This window comes from Phoenix dactylifera, chromosome 10 (assembly GCF_051530095.1).
Source record: "Phoenix dactylifera cultivar Ajwa chromosome 10, Ajwa_hap1_PhDact_Kaust_v1.1, whole genome shotgun sequence".
In the NCBI taxonomy this organism is placed as follows: domain Eukaryota; kingdom Viridiplantae; phylum Streptophyta; class Magnoliopsida; order Arecales; family Arecaceae; genus Phoenix; species Phoenix dactylifera.
In genome coordinates, this window is record NC_143199.1 from 22,974,105 (window position 1) to 22,997,510 (window position 23,406).

The window sequence follows — 23,406 nt, forward strand, 5'->3', positions numbered from 1 at the left end:
AAAAACCAACGGGGTTTAGGTTTGTTGGTGAGCCGAGGGTAAAACCAACGTGTAAGGGTTCGATTGTGATCCCGGAAAAACAATCGGAGGTGGTTCTAGTCGGTGAGCCTGGAAAAACCGACCGAGTTCGTTGTGACCTCGTAAAACAACAAGTTGGGTTGTGAGCTTGTAAAACAACCGGCTGTAATCTGTAGGATTATAGTGAAATTCCCAAGAAGTCTTGGGGAGTGGATGTAGGTGCTGGGGTGCACCGAACCACTATATGTTTGTTGTGTTTGTAATGCTTCTGCTTATTGTCTAACTAACACACTCACTTACTTAGATAAACTGCTTGCTTAACTCTTATCTGGACATCCTTTAGTTGCAAGCATATTTAATCAAGTCACATTCTATACATCAAACTGTTGCTAAGTTTAACTTTCACTGCGCATATATACAACTTAGCATAATTAATCAAAAAGTACTAGAAGTAGTTTAAAAGTTTTAAAAGACCCAATTCACCCCCCCCCCCCCCCCCCCTCTTGGGTTGTATCTACTGGGCAATAGGTCTGCAGGCTTGGAGAGTGGAGGGGTTATAGAAGAGGCGGTGTTTCATGATTGCAGCCCTAGGGCAGGGGGTTGTGATGTATCCTTGGGTGACCAATGAAGGTCATCTTATGGAATTGTCATGGCACGGGGAAGCCTTCTTTTGCTCCAGCTTTCCGCAGGATTGTGCAGCAGCATAGTCCGGATATATGTGTGTTGTTTGAGACCTGGCTATCGGAGAGGAGTTTACAGAAGGCTAGAAGAGCGGTTCCTCGGTCGTGGGGATTTTATGCAGTGGAGTCCCAGGGGTTGTCGGATGGCATCATTGTCACTTGGGCGCAGGGTTCCTACAGGTTGGATGTGTTCCATGCATGTACCCAGGAGGTGGTTATAGTGATTTCGAAGGGTAGTAGAGTTTCATGGGTCCTTGCTGCAGTGTATGCCAGTACTAACTTCAGGGAGAGACGGATATTGTGGGAGGAGGTGTCTCAATTGATTAATCAACGAGTACCCTATGATGGTGGCTGGTGACTTCAACTGTATTGTTGATCCTCAGGAGAAGATGGGGGGGAGGCCTTTCTCATATGAGAGGAAGGTTAAGGAGTTCCAAGACTTTTTGACATCGAATGGTTTGATAGATCTGGGGTTCTCGGGCTCTACGTTTACATGGTGCAATAATCAACATGGCTAGGCTAGAGTATGGGAGCGACTTGATAGAGCCTGTGCGACCGCTGGGTGGGTTCAGTGCTTTCCGGATCATCATGTGAGCCACTTGCCCAGGATTGCGTCGAATCACAGTCCGTTACTGGTGAGTACAGACACTTATATTCCAGTTCGGCCCCCCTTTAGATTTGAGAAAATATGGCTTTGTTATTCGAGATCGTGGGAGATTGAGGGAGGCATAGAGTGCACCAGTTAGAGGAGACGCTGTGTATCGGGTGTCTTGTAGATTGGAGTTAACGAAGAGACGACTAAGGAGGTGGAACCGTGAGGAGGTGGGAGACATTTTCAGGAGGATTGAGGAGTCTGAGGAGGCTATCGCTAGGTTACAGGCTCAGGAGGACCAGAGGGGTGGCCTAGCGGATGAGGAGATGCAGAAGCTCATATCACTATTGGCATTGCATGACGGCCTCCTTAGACAGTAGGAGACATTTTGGAGACAGAAATCAAGAGTACAGTGGATTGTGGAGGGGGACAAAAATACTAGATTTTTTCACCAGGCGACAGTTATCAGGGGGCACCATAACAGAATTAGAGTTATCCGGGATGAGGAGGGGCAGCTGTCGGAGGATCCGAAGATGATTCAGAGGGTTATGGAGAGCTTCTTCAGGGCTAGGTGGACAGAGCAGCCTACGGGTGGGAGCCTAGCGGATATACTTTCGCCTTTGGTTGGGGTGTCAGAAGAGGAGACAGCTGTATTGATCAGACCGATTTCGGAGGGGGAGATCAGAGAGGCAGTGAGGTCCCTTGCGAGGGACAAGGCTCCAGAGCCGGATGGCTTCCCATCCTTATTTTTTCAGAGATATTGGATGATAGTAGGACGAGATGTGACAGCGGCTATACAGCAGTTTTTTAGCACAGCAGCAGATTGGCAGAGGACTTTCATCACCTTGATACCGAAGCGGCAGGACGCCACGGAGCCGAGTCATTTTCGTCAGATCAGCCTTTGTACGACCTTGTAAAAGGCTACGACAAAGATCCTCGCCGTCAGGTTGAGGAATGTTCTTCCTAAGCTTATTAGCCTGGAGCAGGGGGCTTTTTTGGAGGGGCGGAGTATATCTGACATTGTGCTTATTGCCCAATATTTCATGTTTGATCTCGGTAGGGCTCCGGTGAGGAGGAGCTTGATGGGAATCAAGCTTGATATGGAGAAGGCCTATGATAGGGTGAGATGGGATTTCTTGCAGCAGTCCTTGCAAGGGTTTGGATTTCATAAAACTTGGATCAGATGGGTGATGGGCTATGTGCGTGCCCCTTCCTTTGCTATCTTGGTGAACGGGACGCCGTCCCGCTTCTTTGTGTCGTCAGGGGGGTTGCGTCAGGGATGCCCCCTTTCTCCTCTATTATTCATTATGTGTTCAGATGCACTATCTAGAGTCCTACGATGGGCAGTGGCTATTCAGGAGTTAGAGGTTTATAGGCCGGCGGTGAGAGCTCCTCCGATCTCCCACTTGCTTTTTGCTGATGACTGTTTGCTCCTGGCCAGGTCGTCGCGGCAGACGGCCCGGGTCATTTGTCAGATTATTCGAGATTACTGTGCAGCATCGGGACAGCGGGTCAATCTAACCAAGTCAGCTATTATTTTCAGCCCGAAGACCAAAGTGGCGGTGAGGCGGTCTATATTGGAGATCCTGGGGATGGGAGAGCAGGAGGGAATGATGACATATTTGGGGGTCCCACTCTCCGGCCAACGGCTGCGGCGTAGGAACTGTACATCTCTGAAGCTCAGTATCAGACACAGATTAGAGGGGTGGCAGATGCGTACACTTTCTATGATGGGTAGGATCACCCTGGTTCGATCAGTTCTTACCTCGGTTCCCATCTACCTACTTTCCAATACTTTCATTCCAGTTACAGTCCTGAGGTCCCTTGAGCAGCTATTCAGGAATTTTATTTGGGGGAGGTGCAGTGGCAGAGGTGGAGTCCATTTACTGGCATGGGATGTGGTGTGCCAGCCGACAAGCTACGGAGGTCTGGGGGTGCAGTCCCTGGTGGCGATGTAGGAGGCCCTAGCGGCTAGACATGCAGTTAGATTTGTGCTCGAGCTCGAGAGTATGTGGTCCTCGCTGATGAGGGCCAAGTATGGCGCCTTGGCTTCCGGGGTGCGAGCTGGTCGTCACCACTCACCGATCTGGAGGGAGATTTGCACTAGAGCAGTGGTGGTGCTTCCATAGATTAGATGGATCATAGGTGACGGTCGGTCTATTGATGTGCTGGAGGATAGCTGGGTGACCGAGTTGTCGATCTGTCGCATGCTGACCATGGTGGATTCGACGAGATTAGCAGGCTGCAGAGTTAGCGAGCTGTTGACTTTAAAGAGGGGTCGATGGAGGGAGGAGATGATCCGGGAGGTTTTTGGGGAGCAGCTGGCGGAGTCAGTTCTGTCTCTTCCGATTTCCGTCGGGGGGGGGGGCGACAGGCTAGTATGGGTCCTGACGGGACGGACGCGGGTTCGTGCTAGAGATCTCCATGCCTTGATCGATAGGGAGCCAACTCGTCAGATTGAGGGTGGTTGGATATGGAGGTTGCGGATTCACCCACGTGTAGCGTTATTCATCTGGAAGGTGGCCTGGGGCTGCCTTCCTACGAGGAGCTTGTTAGTCCGGCGTGGCATGGCAGTCTCTTAGTGCTGTGAGGAGTGTGCAGATATTTAGGAGACGACCGAGGATGTCCTTTTGCAGTGCCCCAGAGCCAGAGAGATATGGAGGAGGTCACCGGTCCTACTATCCGACTCGATAGTCTCTGCGCGGGATATGATTCATATGCTGAGAGCTTCCACGCAGAGTCCTTGATCTGCTGAGGCAGGGATTTTGGTGGCATACTTGTCCTACCACATCTGGTTGGATAGGAATGCCGGCCTATTTGAGGGGAGGAGGTCGCCCCCGAGGAGGGTGCTGGACAAAGCGATGCTATATGCGAGGGAGGTTCTTGCGGCTACCGTTGGATTTTCTTCTGGGATAGTCAGGAACATCTGGGGTACTCTCCACGCTGCTTCAGCGTCCCAGTTTGCCCTTGTTTCTTGGGTACCCCCACCCCTTGGCTATCTCAAAGTAAATTTCGATGGCAGTCGGTCAGTGGATGGTGTAACTAGAGGGGTTGGATTTATGATCAGGGACCACCTTGGTAGGATGATAGCAGCAGGAGGGCGGTGCACGCCAGGACTCACAGTGGTCGGGACAGAGCTGTGGGCTGCTTGGGAGGGTATATCCTATGCATGGCAGGTACTTGGTGTGGAGCGGGTCTGCCTTGAGAGAGACTCATCTGTGGTTATCGACTGGCTCCGAGGGGCGGATCGATTTGGGGATGGTCATCCCCTCATTCGGGAGATCCGTAGGGTGGCGCGTTTGATGGGCGATGTTCAGATATGACACGTGTTCAGGGAGGCGAACAAGGCTGCAGACTGGGTCGCCTCTTTTATTGCTCGGCATTCCGGGGATTTTCTTTGGACGTCTGTATCAGATGTTCATCCTTATTTGCAACTTTTACTTTCTCGTGATTTAGCAGGCTGTACTTACGTTAGAGTTATATGAAATGATTAGTCGCTTTTACCAAAAAAAAAAAAAAAAAATCCTGCCGGTAGCCCTACCCCATAAGTGCTAGTCGGCAGCGACGGGCAGATAAATTAAATCTGTCTGATGACTTCTTGAATTCACTTGGACTCCAGATATTTTAAATGTCTGATGACTTCTTGAATTCACTTGGACTCCAGATATATTCCAGAAGTCTTTCCAGATACTCGTGTGTTGCCAAGATAAATTTCCTTTATGCGGTGTCTGTAATCTGATGCTAAAATGTTGTTGCAGATATTAGTTACAGTATTTTACTTTCGTTTTGAGATAGCACCAGAAATTCTTGTTCTTTCATCTCATGCACTTAAATTTACTTCATTGTATTCAATGATTGGGGCCAGTGACTGCTTGTTTTCATTTTTGGATTTGTTGGATCAACTTTTGATGAGATTCCATAGCATGATTCTCTCTCCGTGTCTCTTTCTGTCCCCGATAGCATCATTCACCGACGACCAGGTATTGCTTGTTCGTAGATTAAATAAGTATCAGGATAAACTATTTTGCGAGGGGAAGTTATTTCACCTGCCTGTTTTCTACGGAGAGTTGTTCTATATATCAAAGCAGCCAAACAGATCAAGTACTAATTCCATTACATACGGAAAACCTCCATCTTGGCCATGCTTGCATTTTACCCCTGTAATTATGCCAAGCCAAGTACATGTAAATGACTTGATGAATGTCCAGTAACTTGAATCAAGCACGCCCAAGGTTCTAAGAGACCAAGCTCAATATACTTAATTCTGGCCATGCTTGCATTTGCCATTCAACTGATGCCATATGGAACACGTATCGATGACTCAGGACAACTGCGATGACCTAATGCATGACGTCCGTGCTCCAAGACACAAGAAAATACTCCATGAACTGCAATGGCCTAAGGCATGTACCAGATTTGTCCACAGAATTGCTGAATTGCAAGAGAATGTGGGTTTAAGGTTCCAATGGGCATGTAATTAGTTTGAAAAAATTGGTAGCGTTGAGCTGATATCCAGTGTGCAGGCCACACTAACCTACAAAAGGTAAAACTTGCAAACCAACCACAAAAATGCAAAAAAAGGGAAGCACTCCATCCTTATGGTTATCAACTTGTCATCCATCCGACCACAACAATGAATTCTAAAAAGAATATGAATTGGCCGACACCTTGTTACAATATGAATGGACCTTTTGATAGGAGCTGAACCTATAGATGGCAAAACCTCTTTTTATGTTTCCAAGTTGCATTGGACCCCGAGGGAGTTCCATCAGAAACATGATCCATCTCTTATATCTCAGTATATCCAGTTCAGACTCTGCAGGAAAAAAAAATTCCTACTTTCGGTCTGGACAAGATTTTCTGCCAACCACGAGGTGTGCATCACACGGCCATGCCTGTGGGCAGATATTGGCCATAAAAAGACTTCACTGCACCTATTTAATTTTCAGCCAGATTTCTCCAGATATAATACCATGCAGGAAAAATTATCCATTGAAACTAGCAAAAGAACCAATGTTTATCTGACACCCGTCCCAAACTTTTATCTATTTATTTTACATTACATTGAATACATGACAACTACAATCCCTGAAGTAGAGAAAAATGATGTACCAAATGAGGATATGACCACAATATTTGCTGGTTTCCTCTTCTAATCTCTCCAATTTCACAAACTTCGGATTTCAATGAGTAAAAGAATTTGGGATGACAAAACTATGACTTCTAAGAAATATAACCTGTTCTAAGATTGATCCATCTATATGTAGTGATATTTCTGAGAAATTTCATCAGATGCATAATGCCCAAACCACTCAGGCTACCCTAGCGGACCTACAGCAATCCCAAGCGGCAGATTGGGTTGTTCTTTATAAGATTGAAATCCACCTGCAAATAATGGAAATGGAAGCTTAGATTCATATTATTCTCATAATCCTATGACATTCAATTGAAAATATCAAACCTTGGGTCCAAAGAGATCTCGAATGTTGTCAATCCCATATAAAATCATTGTGGGCCTGGTTTACAAAGAATTAAAAAAAATAAAATAAAATCGAAGAACAAATAAACATATTTATAACTGCTCTAACAAAGATGATCAAGGAACTATAATGCCAATTTTGACCAGAAAGAGTTGCACTAATAATCACCCAGACACATGCAGGTCTAGGATATTAAATATATGCTAGTTACACCAGAAAAATGCCAACACATTGCTTGGAACACGTCTAAGAATATACTCCATAGTGGAAGTAAAGATGGCAAAGGTAGTCAACACAATAGCTTAAAAATGTCTAATCGGTTTATATTTGTTGCCCATTAACATTTCTATACTAGATTCTGCATTTTTGCCTTCTCCACATATTATATTTGATGCGGTCACTTGAGTTCATAGAACTCCAGATAGGAGGGAGATCCCACTCCAATCCAATCATCTACCAACTCAATAACGAAAAGAACGAAAAAAATGGGTCAGTTTACACAGTGGCAAAATCATAGAAATTCTAAGATCTATTGCAACAATTAACTTGTTTTTTAAGTTCATTTCAGATATAATTTACACATCTTAAACAAATAAAGTTCGCATTGCTGATCGAGATGCATTGATGGTCCAAAACAAGTGAGGATCCTTTCAAAAGAAACGAATTCTCAAATTACCTTTCAAGAGAGAGACCCCATGCAATCACATTAACATCTTCAGGAAGACCCATAGGGAGCAGCATTTCAGGCCTAAACATGCCAGAATTTCCAACCTCCACCCATTTCTTCAACCCTTCATGGTAACTGAAAAGCAGAACCAGATGAGACAGCGGGCAGAGAGAGAGGCATACACCAAAATGTTCAAATAAAAGAGAAAAAAACACCTGAAAACCTCCATGCTTGGTTCAGTATATGGATTATAAGCAGGTTTGAATCGCAGCTTTGACATTCCTAAAATCCAGGGTAATAACAGATATATACACAGTGAGAAAGGAGCACATGATGTGCCAAAAAAATCATGCAACCTAATTGTAACTAAGGTTTTGAATTGCACATGTTTATAAAATTGCTTATCCAGACTGAACAGGAGCAATCAAAAAATGAATGTTTAAGACGGTTGTAAAATAGCAATGCAAAAGCAGGATATATTGGTGCAATAAAACAAATAGCACTGACAAACAGAAATGCTCAGGGACTAACCAGCTGTAAACAATAATCATTTGATAACATACCAGCAGATAATGGCATAAGAACATACACAATAAAAAGGACAACATTGTAATTTTAACTTGTTTTCATTGGAATCTTTGGGAGAAAAATTGAAACTTTGACTTCCGATAAACAACGTTCTCTTCATTAAAACCAACTGCATCCCAATGAACTTGCATTCAATTTGGCTCTTGCATTGTTGTCTGTGACTTAGAAGATGAATGTGATTCAAAATATCAATCATTATCTTCTTTTCTTTTCATTCCGACACTTTACAAGTCTCAGGGAAAGAGGCTTGTGGAAGCTCACTTTGTCCACCAACAGAAAAAGGGGATAAAAGAAAGAACGAGGGGACAAGCCACAGGAAACCTTGTTGGGTCGCTCTAAGCTGCACAGGCTCAAACTATGCGAGTAACATGGCAGGTTACCAGTTAACCTTGGTCAACCAAAGTTGCCTTGGCTATATTTTCTGCACCAATTTAAAGAGTGTAGATGTTGAGGTCCTTCTCTAAAATGTTTTCAAAACTTTGATTTTATCATACCCTTAAGTAGAAGCTGCCTACATAAAATGGAATAAGACTTTGTAAGGATCTCCTTGTAAAGAATTAATTAAACCTCTCAAGACCTCAGATGAATTAAGCTTGTCTATATAAGATTGATCTATTTGGGCAATGAGCCTAAAAATGCTTCCTAATATTGTAAACCGAAAGTGGTAGTTTTAGCAAGCAAAACCATGAATACATTCTCCATGCATGCTCATTTACATCATGTAAAAGAGGGATAACAAAAAGGAAATGAATGAAATATGGAGTACTAATTTGTCTCATGATTGGATGCCACACATATATGGACATAAGCTGATAACTTGTTACATAATTCATGGATTTTGAGAACATTGATATTTTGTCTTCAATATCCAATCTCTAATAAATATGATATACTAGACAGGGTTCTGGAGTAAAAGATACTGAAGAGCCTACAATCTAGTGAGTTATGCATTTTCATACAATTAAGCGTACAGATACATGAATTCACACATATACATACTTACAAGAACGGCATTAATTACTGGGCAAAATTAAGAGTCATGCCAGATGATCAAAATACATGATAAGACATGTAACTGCTGATTGACACCAATCAGCATGATCAGCATCCAAAATGTCTAGAAACATAATTTTAAAATTATCGGCAGCTCGTTACCTGTGCATCAAGCACTAAATTAAAGTTTCTTCAACAACAGAACACGATTAGTGTTATCTATGGTTGGAAACTACCTAAACCACTTGGTAGACGTATTTTAAGATACGTAGAACACAAATGGCCAATGTGGATATTAAACTTGAATCGATCGTCATGTATTTTGGCAAAGGACATAAATGTTAGTTAAGCCCTCCAAACAGTAGAGTCCTATAGATTCATAGATACATATGAAAGTAAACAAAACCGTAGTTTTGAAACAGCCATATACTATGACATACTTTCATGATAATCAGAAGAGAGCACACAAAAGGGGGGCTTCAACCTAATAATCAAGCATCAACAAGAACAATAAAGGATAAGTGGATCAGCTTCCTATTAGACAAGAGGGTAAAATTACACGTACCACAACAATAGAGCCATTGCATAGATCAAATGTGTATGACAACCTTTAAGACTGCTAATGTGAACTCATTTCTCAAACAACAGGGAAATCTTGATAGTTGATGATGTCGTTTTTATTCAAAATATCCTAGCATCTAAAACATTTTCAGCAAGTTGTCAGGGTGAAGGGGAAAAAAAAAATTCCACATGTCCATCTAATAGGTCATGTATGGGTTGTCATTTACCAAATGTATATACCAGGAATCCTGATGAAAGGAAAGGACATTTTGTGGATTTATACTGACCGATGTTCTAATGAAATTCTTGATCCCGTGAGGTTAAAAAAGAGTAAATTTCCTTTGACCCCAGCATATATGGATCTCTGGGCAATACATCAAAGGTTTCTCTCTTTTGACCATTAAGTCACCTGCACTTTACATATCCCCAAGACATCCACGCTTATTTGTTCTGCTAAAATTTAGCATCTAATGGCTTGCAATAACACTGCCCCTAACAGGAATACTTTGTGAACAAGAACTGATATGGACAATCTCAAATAGTTGGGCATAAGCTTAGCATTTATGATTATATTTATGGTTTTGGTTGTGGCCCGACAAGCTTCTCGCAGGCAATAGCTGTAGCTTCAGCTTTGGATCTGAAATACGTTTGACAAAACTGCATTGTAATGGTTCTTAGCACTCTTCAGAATTATCATTTTTATGTATTCTATTTTCACATAAATACCTACAAAAACTAGTACATGTATATATCAGTCCTACATTAACACTAAAGTAATAGTCCAATGAAAACAAAAGACCAATGCAACATCAATTTTTCACTAACACATAAATACTTGATGACCTATATACCAGTAAGAAGGAAATTAAAAACTAATTAGGGGAATAACGCCTATTTTGTATTTGCCTGACCATAGATATTTATGTAAAAACAATTGTTCATATAGGTCATCAACAAATTGTCAATGATTTAGACAAAATAATTGATTTATAGAGTCTGCATATAAAAAAAATATTTCCATGAGCAAATTAGCTATCAATATTACCGAAGTTTGTAAACAACGACAAAATAATTAGAGATCTTGATCAAACCAGAAATTCAGGTTTTTTGAATTGCTCAACATCAAACATGCCTGTTTGTTCGAGCATGTGCATAATTGAATCCATCTTGCTTTATTTGTTTTATGTTGAAGCTTAACCTGCACAAACACACTAAAATGCGACCCAAAACCAATACTCTTTATAAGGGATGTTCAGCACTAGACTAAGGTGCCCCTATCTTTAAATACTAAATAATGAAGATTTGGGAGGGGGTTTTCTATGGTTTTAGGTACCAGTATTGAATCATACACCATTTTTCCATCGAAACAGTATGATATCGATATGGTACCAGTATTGACAGTATCTACAGAAATTAACATATTTCAAAAAATTGAAAAACCATCAGTACCAACCGGTATGGCCGATGTGGTACCGATACAACTATTTCGGCATCCCAGCACCCGTGTTGATGCCGGTTTCTTCGATGGTTTTTGAAACAACAAGGTTTTCCACCATAAGAAGTCAGCATACTATCATTATCAAGATAATGTCAAGATTCTTTTTTCCTTCCCCGAGTATCCATAAGGAATAGATATCACCAAAAAGTAACCCAAATATACTTTAAGTGTTGATGCTAACACTCTAGATTCAATCTAGTAATATTAGATACATTGGAGCAAAGCAAATTCATAAGGGTGAATTTGATGGTTTTTGCACATAATACAAATGCCCGTAGCACAATTTCATCAAGTAACACTGACACTGTCAAAGTGTATTTAGTTTAGCGCTATCTTAATAATGTGGTGAAGTTCAAAGGTCATGTTCATTATTATCCAAATTGGTAGTCTATTTTGTATATTATTCGATATTAATCTTTTGGAATTTTTGAACATAGGCCCTTGTGATATTGTTTATTTGTGTGTAACTCGGTTTTTTATTATTGGCAATGATACATCTATTAATTCCCAAAAAACTCCCCTAGTTAACTGTCCATTAGTAAATAAGAAATACTCATGAAACACTATATGCACCAATAAGTCCATATCGTAATGTTGTGATTTCATGATGCAATTGTCCTCAAGGTACGCTGTGTTCGTACGACACCCCATACCAGCCACCCTGTTACTGTGTCAGTATGCCAAGTGTGGGAGCCAGTTCGGCGTACCGACATCCTGTACCGCATACTGATTCAATATCAATATAGTACGATTCGGTACAGTATGACATACCTTGATTGTCCTTTTATTTCTAATGTTATAATAATATTCTAAGATCACCGAAACATTGGTCATCCAGTGGTAATCCAAAATGAAGAATAACACTTGATCAGATTCAAAATAAGTGCCAAAATCTTTTCCTTGAAGGGGGCCCACCACCCAGGCACCAACTTAAAAGCCAATGACCCTGAATTTTCAGGATTATTTGTCTGTTTTCATTTCAATTTAGCATTTATCAAAAATATTATCTTTTAAAAATATAATATATTATACTGCTTAAATATTGCATTTTGTACTTATACCCACTAAATGGTCAGTAACTAAATTGTTATAATTACATATGGATGTGTACACACAAAAAAAACAAAAGCACTTTCTTAAGAAAGAGCAATGATGCGAAAGTGTGTTGACTGGAGAGATGCAATGTCATACCAAGGCGTGTAAAGAAGTCCTCCAATACTCCAAGCAGATCAGCAAGGGTGAGCCCATGATCGCATATAAGACCTGCGATAAGAGATCAAAAGACAAAATGGATCCCTAAGAGCTTGATAGCATATTAAATCACAGGTGTCATGTTATTTAGATCAGCATAGCTTCGACATGTAGTATGGGTGTCGTGTCCAAGTGTCTAAAAGAAACTAACATGGGAATCTTCTAAAAATTGAACACAAGGACATTGTTGTATCTTATATATGTATATGTAAATATGATGATATGAAGTGACAAAGAATGTCAAAGTATTGCATGCAAGTTTCGCCGTTTTAGTACTAGACCTTGTACTGGTGCCATACTATCACTGTGTCCGTACAGTACGGTACGGAGACTTTTCGATGTACCGAATGTCAGTACACCTCCCGTACCATATATCAATACCAAACCGGTACAGTACGTATTGCCCGGTTCAGCTCGGTATGGTGAACCTTGATTGCAAGTATCCAAAGGCCCAACACATTAAAAAAATCAAAAAACAAAATTTGGAGTGTGGGCAATATTGATTTCAAGGTTCGCCGTACTGGTACTACACTAGCATAATGTTGGTACGGTACGGTATGAAATTATTTTGGCGTAACGAGGATCGGTATGCCACCTGTACCGGTACCGAACCGGTACGACACAGTATGTCTGGTACCGTCTGGTACGGTACGGCATACCATAACTGATTTATACTTGTCTATAATGATTCATTCAAAAGATACAAAAATGTAGTATCAATATTGAAAAGAGGTACCTTCTATCTGATGGAACTCTGCAAGGTGAGTTCGGTCTACTGCTTCATTACGGAAAACACGATCAATAGAGAAATACCTCTTAGGCCTGAAAGATTTCTGAACAGAATATAACATTAATTAGCAGAAAGTTTGAGAAGATAAAAATAGAAGCACCAGCAACTAAACCTCAAGGAACATAAATATATTAACAAAGCTACTGGATACTGCATTCCAATACTTTATCTATAAGGAAATCCAAATTTGATTTCTTTATCATTCTTAAAACTTCCCAATATTAATTTATGACAGTTGTCAAAATCAGAAGTGCCTTGAAAAGAGGCTTCAGGACCAAAAAATTTGAGAGAACAAAATAATAATCATCTTTCAACTTGAACAAGTTCAGCTCAAGCAAACCAAAGTGAGACATTGAATATAGGTAGAGAGATATGAGTCTGGCTTCGGGTGCTTTAGGATCATTGGGGGTAGTGATAACCCCACATCACATTCCCAAGAATAGTCAGGAGCGACAGGATCATCTTCTGCAGGTATCGTAATAGTGTTGTAATGAACTTAAAGATATTAAGAAACTATCATGTATTATTTTCAAAAAAAAAACTTTAATAACAAAAAATTCAACACACTTCAGATGTGCACAACGACTGAAGCGGTTGAGAAATGGCATGCTCTAGCTTAAAAATAGGTCTTTTAAATGAAAGTTTGGTACTTGCATTCATATAACAGAGTTGGTGAGGGCAGTTGACCAGGCACCTACCTGGGCTGGGCTACCTAGGCCAAACCTACTTAAACCCTTAATGCATGAATTTTGATATATATACATGTATACATGTATACATGTATACATGTATATATATATATATATATATATATATATATATATATATATATATATATATATATATATATATATATATATATATATATATATATATATATATATATATATATATATATATACATGTATATATATATATATATATATATATATACATGTATATATATATATATATATATTGAAAGTCCTTTCCCTATTCGAGCAAGATATGATACTATTGCAGGTCACTAAGGGTGCCACTGATCCAGGCAGTAGAAGGGTACTGATTGACAGCTATTGCAGTGATTACTGCGTAGGTCATGGCAGAAGCCAGAGGCTCCTATGCCACTGATCCAGGCAGTAGCAAGGTACTGATTGACAGCTATTGCGGTGATTACTGTGTAGGTGATGGCAGAAGCCAGAGGCAGTGCCAGGTACAGTGTTTTTTTCTCACCCTTTCTTTCTTACATATGCCCCAAGTTAATCAGACAGTAGCCAGGTATGGTAACTGACTTCTGGTACAGGATACTCTTCAACTTGCATGGCTTGTACAGGATGGAGTCTAACTCTAGGAGGTAAAAATTCTCATTGTTCACATGACCAAGAAATGCATATCAAAGTCTCTCATTGTTCGCATTCAAAACAGGTTTTCAGTTAATTGTACAAGCAATAATCATTTCAGAAATCAACCTTTCCTACATGATACAAGGTTCTAAAATCTAAATGGTTGCAGAGCAAAGCTGTCTCTGATAGAATGTAGACTACAATATAATCATGGCATGAATTATTCTATTCTCATTTATGTTGCAGATTGAATGATGAGTTGTATGGTATTAGATATTCGAAAGTTGTTCAACTCTGATTTGAAGTAGATTGCAGCACTAAACTCTTTGATTTCTCAAAAATCCTCCACCCTACCTTGAACCTATAGCCTGAAGCTCAAATCACATTTTGATCCAAAGCCAAGTAAAACACCTTCATGAATCATGAGATCAAAATCATACACACAAGAACATATTAATCCAATTGCTCTTTTGAAAGAATAAAAGGATGTCAAGCAAAAAGTTGAAAATCCATGGAGTCTAGGGCTTAAGGCTCAGTAAAGATCTTGGGAATAACAAGAAGATTCTTATAGGATTCAATGGTTTTCCTAAAATGAACAGCAATAAACCCCATTAAGGTATCAAAGGTGGAGAACAAGGAAAGTCGCAAGAGAAGGAATACCAAAAAAAAGGCATTATTGACACCACCAAACCTGCAGGCCACTTAACATTCCATGTATAAGGTCAACAACATTGAAAGTGGATAGGAGAATAAGAGGAAGAGTTGGAAGAGCAGGTGCCACCTTGCTGTGCCATGGGAGGATGAGGAGGAAGGGATAGATGAGTGGGGAAGAGAGTTTGTAAAAATCAGGAGGAGGTTGCACATTCAAGAAAAAGAATTTTAACAAATTGATAGTCTGAACTCTGAAGTAACAGAAGCTAAGCCAGTCTTGACAAAAAACCCATTGCATCTGTTATACTTTTGTGTTTTATGGAAACTTGTAACACCAAAAACTTGATTTTGTTCTCACCAGACATGCAGTTTAATAACAAAAATAAGTTCTATGTAAACTAGCTTCCAGAGAAATGGAACAAAAGAAACTCTGAGTAATCTTCCTAATACCAGCCTTCTTCTTGTTTACACTCTTGTTTTGTATTTGTCCATCCAAATATTTAATTTGACTACAAAATTCCCATCTCCAATTGTCACAGTTAATGGTGCCTATAAACTCAAGATGAAGGGATTTAAACTAAAAGATTAATAAGAAATACAATGAAACACAATAAGTGAACTCCTTTCACTTTTACCTCTCGGCTTCATTTAATGGTTGATAACCTTAGAACAATAGCCTAAGAAATATTCAAATGGAATATTTAATAATCTTCAGTGTTTTATCAGGTTGATTACATTTAACTCCTTCACAAACTTGGTCGATGTTCATCTCCACACATCGAACACATAACTCTCAACATATATAAGAATGAATTACTTAACATATTGCATGTTTTGAGCAAATAGTGAAAATAATATATATTTCAAACTAAAAATATCATCAATCAAAGGCGTAAGCAGTTGAAAAGTAGAAATCTATAAGATTGTGCGTATGAGCACCTGCTGAGCAAGCATGTAAAGCATTCTTGTAGAAACTGCAGTTGTATGAGTTCGAAGTAGGTTTTTGTCTGCTTCTTCCCTTTTCCAGTCATATCCATACCTGGAAAGTACAATATTTTAGTAAGAAACATGATGAATATGAATCCTCATACAATTAAAGAACATACCCTTTGGACCCATAACCACCAGATTCATGAACACGCTTTACCCTCTCAACATAATCTTCAGGTAATTGTCTTGTAGCAGCAGGAACTGCAAAACCAAAGCATCAGATGACCATTTTTCCAGAATATATAGCAGCAAACATGCAAAATTTCCATCGGATCTTGAGGCACTAGACCTTTAAGAAAGAAAGTGTCATGTGAATCACGAGCAGGGTGCTGTTGCGGCTGGAATAACGCATCAAAATTCCAAAAGCTTTACATAAACAATTAAAATAACCATCAATCAGGGCTATGATACTAAAACATTAACTACAAAAGCTCATAAGGATGTATATACAGGCAGGTGCATGGACATGGAGACAAAGGAAGTGGAAAATTTTTAAAATACAAGATATAAAGAACACCGGATATAGACCTAAGCCGTTCATATTGAGTTATTTGGTAATGATAAGAGTGTTAATAAAATCATTCGCTGTAAACTGAAAAAAGAAAATGCACTATTTGACATCTTAAATATCATGGACAAATATCCATTCCTAAACTCAATCATAGAGAGGCTGCACATAATTTTATGACTTCAGCATAGCAAAATAGCTTTTAGGTAGCAAACTGCAACCTTTTACATCTGCTTTGTCCAGATTGTTTCAAAAAGTGTATATTTCTACCAAAAGAAATGGTAATATATGGAGCCAGAATGTAAAGTCACAAGATCTTGTTTGACCTATAAGTTTATCATATTCCCCATTTCCATGTAACTTGGTACTTCTTAACATCTTTATCTGAAAATGAAATTCAGCTGGGCGCACCATCACAGATTAGTACGAAACATTGGTTAGAGTATGTTAACCATTCATGGACTGCCTCTCATGTACCTGATAACAGCATGATACAGAATTGGTAAAGGGAAAACCTTGATACCTGCTTTCTACAAAGTTGTTTGTTGGCATCTCCTCGAAACTGCACCAAGTATTAAGAATCACAAGCAGGGACACAATTGTAATATGTAACAAGTAAAAGAAAGCTTCACATTTGCTTACCCCATCTGAAGGAAGATATTCTGGATTTCCTCACGGACCTGAAACAAAGTATATTATAAATTTGGAAGCTTCAGCAGAAACAAACAACTTTGTCACTGACAGGTTTTGAAACTGACTCGGCAAGTCGCATAAAGATAAAACTGTGAAACGCCCTCGAACATGGTTCTTACATAACATCCAAAATGTAACATGCAACCAATTGTTCTCTTTTCTTTTTCCAATGTTAGTTTTATTGAACTAATGCGAAGACATTCAAAAAAAATGATCATGCTATATGTTTTTAATATGCATATCAGCAAATGTTGAATTGGCAATGGTTTACTGGAAACACAAAAACAATACAAAACACCAGCGGATAAGCCAAATTAAATAAAAGCATAACTTATTTTCGGTTTTTCACCTTCTTTTCCTTCTTAATGGTTCAGTAGTCCATCAAGAAGACAAGAAAAGACTCCTAGCGACAATCTCTGCAAAGAAGGATAAATTCTACTTGACGTTTCCAGAAAGCATTGTTTTTCATTATCCCATTAATTTCTTAATCCTTAAATTTAGAAATTTCCAACATAAAGCATGCTGGAACAATGGCACGGAGCCATCTTCCTGTTTTACTCTTAGTTTGATGCAGACAAAAGCAATCGGCGAAGCCCCTATACTCCAGACTTGCCCATAAGAGAATTACAAATTCCACTATTTCACAAATGAAATTCATAGATCTCCAGCATTGAGTAAAAAAATGTCAGGACTTCCCTGCAAAAATATGGAGTGCCCGCTAATCATTGCTCAGTCTTGTCTTAAAACCGTCACACAAGAAAATCTATTTTAGAAGAAACCATGCAAAAGCTTGACTTGTGATTGACACATATGGCCCTGCAAGACCTTAGAATTGGGGAATCTCGTTCCAGAGCAAGCAATGAGAGAAGATTTTATGATAGGAATGTTGCATTTATTCCACTTGCACATCCTCAATCCCTGCTTCCTAGCATCCAGACTATCAAAACCTTTTCCTTCTTTATACAATGGGCTTCACATATCCTAATTCTTCAAAGGTTCTCGGCTTTCTCTTGAGCTATAGTACAATGTAACAAATGCCTTCACTTTTATTTAGTCTTCCCCTATCCACTTTTCAAAGCTTTAGACCAAATTCCAATACAATGTTACCGAGCTGCTTTCATGCATCAAAAAGATGAATGCATTCACTACTTTCAAACTTCTACAGATGTCTACGTTCCTACATTTAACAGCTTAATGAGAGACATAATGGTTCACTACATTCAAATTAAGCAAAAATGACCACATTAATTTACATTTGTTAGATATCTTCCAAGTTTTTTTGGTCACCCCAAAACCCATCAAGCCAGACAGATCCACCCAAGGTATGCCAAACCGGTACCAGTAGGCGTACCGGTCGGCTGCCGAACCGGTACCACTGGTTTGGCCTCATTTCTAATTTCGCACGCTTTTTTTTTGGAATTTTCTCTTTTCAAACTTTTTTTTATGAATTTAAGTCTAATTTGATATTTTTTGTTGTTTTTTAATTTTTTTCATATTTTCTAATATTTCTATAATTCTGGTTTAAGCTAGATGATGCATCTTATTGCTTTCAAATGATACAAATCATAAAATGAACATAAAATATCTTCAAATCAAGATACAATCAATTACATACTTTTAAATCACTCTCGGATTATGTAAAATCGGATCGAGTGGCAATGCCTCTCGTAGATATCCGGATCATCAACATAATTAGGAGGCACATCAACCCACCCCTCTAACCAAGTGACGTAATAGTCTTGTATATGCATCCCATAAGGAACGCACGCCGGATTATAAGCACTCTCGGATCTCTCGCTAAGAGGTGTCTTCTGGCTATGAAAGGGCCCATCCGAATATGACGGCAGCAAAATCCAACCCATAAGATGCTCCGGGCTGCGTAGGGTAGTAGCCACTAGAAGATAACTCCGACGCACCATATTCATATTCGTATCCGTATGGATCATAGGTTGCCTGAGGCAGCAGATAATAAGATCCAATATACGACTCGAAACCTGATACGTTTATGAATCCTACTTCACATGCGAGATCATCTACAGCTGCATCCTGTCCTCCTGAACGACCTCGAGGAGCCCGTCTCCTATATACAATGGTATCTTCGCGGGCTCTATCAGATTGTGGATCATGGTCCCTATCATATGTAGCATGCGTAAACTGAAACTCACCAGTGTATCGAAGATCAGCCTCTAGCTATCTCGTAAGTAGTACCATATTGTCCACTCCCTCTATGGCTAGCAGATCCATAACCACCAGAACCTTCATTGTTGCTGCTCCGGGCTCCTCGACACTCCAATGGGGCCCTTTATTTGTTTTTGATTTGCTGGACAACTGCCTTCTTATCCTTCATGCCCCTCTCTACCTGGCTATGTCGCCCTTCTGACTGAGTCGACCGGATACCGTAGTGTCCTCGTCTGAGCATCTCTCAATCATCTCTCTAAAAGGGTGTCTCGTACGAGTCATATGGTGATTGGCTCTCCTGTGGCTACGGCTGATCAGCTGTGGGAGTACATGGAATATTGCGCTCAGCCCATTGCTCTAGATCGATCCTAGCCTCGCTGGCTATGAAGCCGGCCGATCGTGGAGGCGATCCTAGCTCGTCAAACTCCAGTTCCTATTACTGGCCCACAAGCCAACCTATCATAGGATCATCGTCATCATCGACGAAAGCCCTATAGATTGGATCTGCATACTTGAGCTCTTCTTCCTCCTGAATGCACTTTAGCTTCATCCGCAGATTGTAGTTCACAGATACAAGATCGTTGAGACACTTTTGTGTCAAACGGTTCCTCTGCTTGCTGTGAATGAAGGCGAAGGTAGACCAATTGCGCTCATAGCCACTCGAGAAAACCGTCTGAAAGAGGATCTGGATAGCTATCCGCTTAAGATTTTTTGCGAACACCCCAAAATGAATCCACCATTGAGATGCAAAAATATTGAAGAAAAATAGATATTAGTGCCATATTAGTAACCATCTAACGCCAGGTGAATGTCCTCCTGATGCGTAACATATCTGGATTCATAGTTATCTTACTCATGACAGCTGCTCATCGTCCAAAGCTGTTACTGCCCTCTCTAAATAATTTAGTCTATGAAAAAGAAGCGTGTTGTACTATGTTAATAATAAAAAATACCGGTATACTTACACATGCCATTAAGGTTAAGTTACTTCTTCTAGACATAAGACCGCGACTTTGAATCAAGCTCCATCTTGTAAATGACATTACGCAGAGCCGCCAGAAGTTCGTTATCCATACCAATTCTAGATTTGTTGTACTGTAACCGGGGATTTAGATAATATGCTGCACATAGACGAAACCATCTTAATAAAATTATACAAGTACTGCAGCAGTATAATTTTCAATGTTCATGCTTACCTGCTAGATGCAAATTCCTACCCATTTGATAGTCCCACCCCGCTTAATGATGTCGATGTACTCCTGGGCATGGGCTAAATCTGCCTCCATAAACTGAGCCTTTGCCCTCTCCATCATGTGATACAAGAAGTCCATCTGAAGATACCTCTTGCTATCCATGGCCCGCAGCACTTCATATAATGGCTTGATAGCCTTAAATATCGCAGTAGCCCACTGTCAGAATATCTGCCTCGTCACAAAGTATTCGATCTTGCTCCTTTCGGTGCCAGCATGGAAATATCTACTTTCCTGCTACTTGATACTGATAAATATCTGATGCAGGGTTGCTTTCTTCTCGAGAAGGCTATCAAGTGGAATGTAGTTGGTAGCAAACTATGTGACTCCTGGTTTCAGAATCTCTTCTTCTGCAAATCTTCTCATCGGTGAAAGGACCCAGGTATGGTTATAAATATATCTGGTGATATATTGGGCTATCTCCACCATATGTTGCATCCTACAGATCTTTGCAATATCCATCAGCATGAGGTTGATACAATGTGCAGCACATGGAGTCCAGAAAATATGTGGTCGTTGCTTCAAGATTTCTCCGGCAGCCTTATATTGCGACCCATTATCAGTGACGATCTATACGACATTCTTCTCTCCTATTTGATCAATCACCTCTTCCATCAATTTGAGGATGTAAGCGGTGTCGTGCACCTGATTCGAAGCATCAACCGACTTGTAAAAAAAATCTTCATATCACAGCATATCAGAAAGTTGATGCTCAATTTGGTACGACCGGTCCAACTATCACAGTCAGTCCATATGTGGGCCACTTGCTCTTGTAGAAGGCAATCCATTTCTCTAGCTCCTTATTGTTGTCAAGAAGCTCACCGTAGATGTCCTTCAGGCTTGGACGATCTACACAGGATCGAAGCCTGTATAGCAAAAATGGCAGATCTGTAGTACGTATTGTCCACCACATTCGCTGGGATGTGACTGAAGTGGAACCAGAATTCAATAGCTCGCCACATATTCTTCTTCAGCATTAAGTCAACCCTCCGCTGCTTTGATTCTCTCCTAGAGAAGGCATGCGGATCTAAATCATGAATTGCTGCTTCTGGTGGAATTCTTCTGCATGACTTTTTTCAGCTACCAAAACCACCCAGGATAGATCCAATCCGGCCACTGCCTCTGTTGACACCCTCTCTAACTGAGGATGTCCTCGTAAACTCTGGATCTTGTCTGATACTTATAGAACCGGAGCCAGACTCGTAAGATGAAGGCCCAAATCGAGCCCTATGCCTGGCCACCTCCTCTTGCTGCCACTAATCATCCAAGCTCGTCTGCATGGCAGCCTGGATCTCTGCCTTCTCGTCATCTAGACCTTGGCTTCCTCTGACTCTTTGGAGTGATAGAAAGGTAGCTCTATCGCTCGGCGTTCCACCTCTGCCTTCTTCTTAGGAACCCTCTCCTTCACTTCTTTAATTTCAGCGAGATTCTCCTCATCAGCAGTCAGATCTCCAGTAGGCATTTGGAGCACGTAGCTACCTCACCGAAATTACCAGCTAAGTGTTGCTTCAACCTGGTTACCACCCCTTTCTTAAAGCTCTTGTGGCACCATTTGCACTGAAACTAGTGCCGGCCCTCGAGCATTTGCCTATGCTCCCAGCCAATATCATGCTCTAGGGGTTGGTTTTTTTTGATGGCTCCATTTCTACGAGAACGATAATTTTTTAACTTTTTTATTCATTTTTATATTTTTAATAATTTTTAGTTCAAAAAAATATTTATTTATTGGGTTCCTTGTTCTGGTACAACATGTTGATTTTCTCTTCTTCAACTTCTACTGCTTCTTTCATCTCATCATTATTTTTTCTTAGCTTCTTCATATTCTCTTGTTTGCCCACTGGGTGTTATTTTGAGTTCTTATTAAACCTGACTTTAATCCTTAAATATCATCTAAGTTCACTATATGTTGTCATTTGTGGTGGCTTATATGTTCATAAATCAAAAGCAGACCACAATAAAGTTGTTCATACAGCCAAACCAATAACTCTGGTATGTAGCTTTTTCTGCACAGTGACACTATGTACTCATACGAAATAGGGCCACATCACATCTTCCATTCAATGAATGCAATTAACAAGAATCACCAAGTTGATGCCCAGGCTCAAACACCCTAATTGCTGCACTCCAGAAAATTAGAGACCTCCATAAGCACCTTAACAATTTAGCAGTATAAAGAGTCCCAATACATTTAAACCCTATGATGATTTCTATTTAAATCACCCATCCCTTACCCGCCCATGGAAATCCACAAAAGCTCTTCTCTTGTTACAGCTTTTAAAATGTTTGAGATTATAATGATATATGGTTGTTTTCCTCATCCTAACTTTAATATTTGACCAGACTATTTAAGTTTCAAGGCAAATAGGTGAAATTAAAGTGATCTCATGCAACATACCTGCTCTCAATTTTTCACCCTTTGCAGATTGCACATCAGTCAATTATCTTTAAAAAATGCCTTTATGGTAATGAAATCTTTTAACAATACAAAGTCAGGCTGATACTCGTCAAACTGCCGAATGCATATTTAATTCACTAATTTATTTAATATATGAAATGAAACATTCTAATGCTGGTGCTGGATAAAATTTACAGTAATGGCCACGTAATAGCATGGTTTGCACTGCCATTCAGTATCAGGCATACCAAATTTTACTCACAATGAACCGATACTTGGTAGCCCCCTCAATGAGTGTTGA

The 23,406-nt window shown here is 40.1% G+C and overlaps 1 protein-coding gene across 2 annotated transcripts in view; it reads right to left on the reverse strand.

Moving 5' to 3' along the window:
* Window positions 1-6,244: 6,244 nt before the first annotated feature.
* LOC103721574 (phenylalanyl-tRNA synthetase, putative / phenylalanine-tRNA ligase) overlaps window positions 6,245-23,406 on the reverse strand; it is a 29,009-nt gene continuing 11,847 nt past the window's right edge. For both annotated transcript variants that reach the window (XM_008811840.6, XM_088705540.2), the window contains exons 9-19: window positions 17,232-17,269; window positions 17,113-17,151; window positions 16,371-16,447; window positions 16,198-16,282; window positions 16,031-16,130; window positions 13,065-13,161; window positions 12,269-12,340; window positions 7,653-7,719; window positions 7,447-7,572; window positions 6,752-6,806; window positions 6,245-6,675 (exon numbers count right to left, since the gene is read on the reverse strand). In XM_008811840.6, coding sequence (XP_008810062.3) covers window positions 6,622-6,675; window positions 6,752-6,806; window positions 7,447-7,572; window positions 7,653-7,719; window positions 12,269-12,340; window positions 13,065-13,161; window positions 16,031-16,130; window positions 16,198-16,282; window positions 16,371-16,447; window positions 17,113-17,151; window positions 17,232-17,269 — 810 coding nt within the window. In that variant the 3' untranslated portion in view covers window positions 6,245-6,621. The remainder of the gene's footprint in view (window positions 6,676-6,751; window positions 6,807-7,446; window positions 7,573-7,652; window positions 7,720-12,268; window positions 12,341-13,064; window positions 13,162-16,030; window positions 16,131-16,197; window positions 16,283-16,370; window positions 16,448-17,112; window positions 17,152-17,231; window positions 17,270-23,406) is intronic.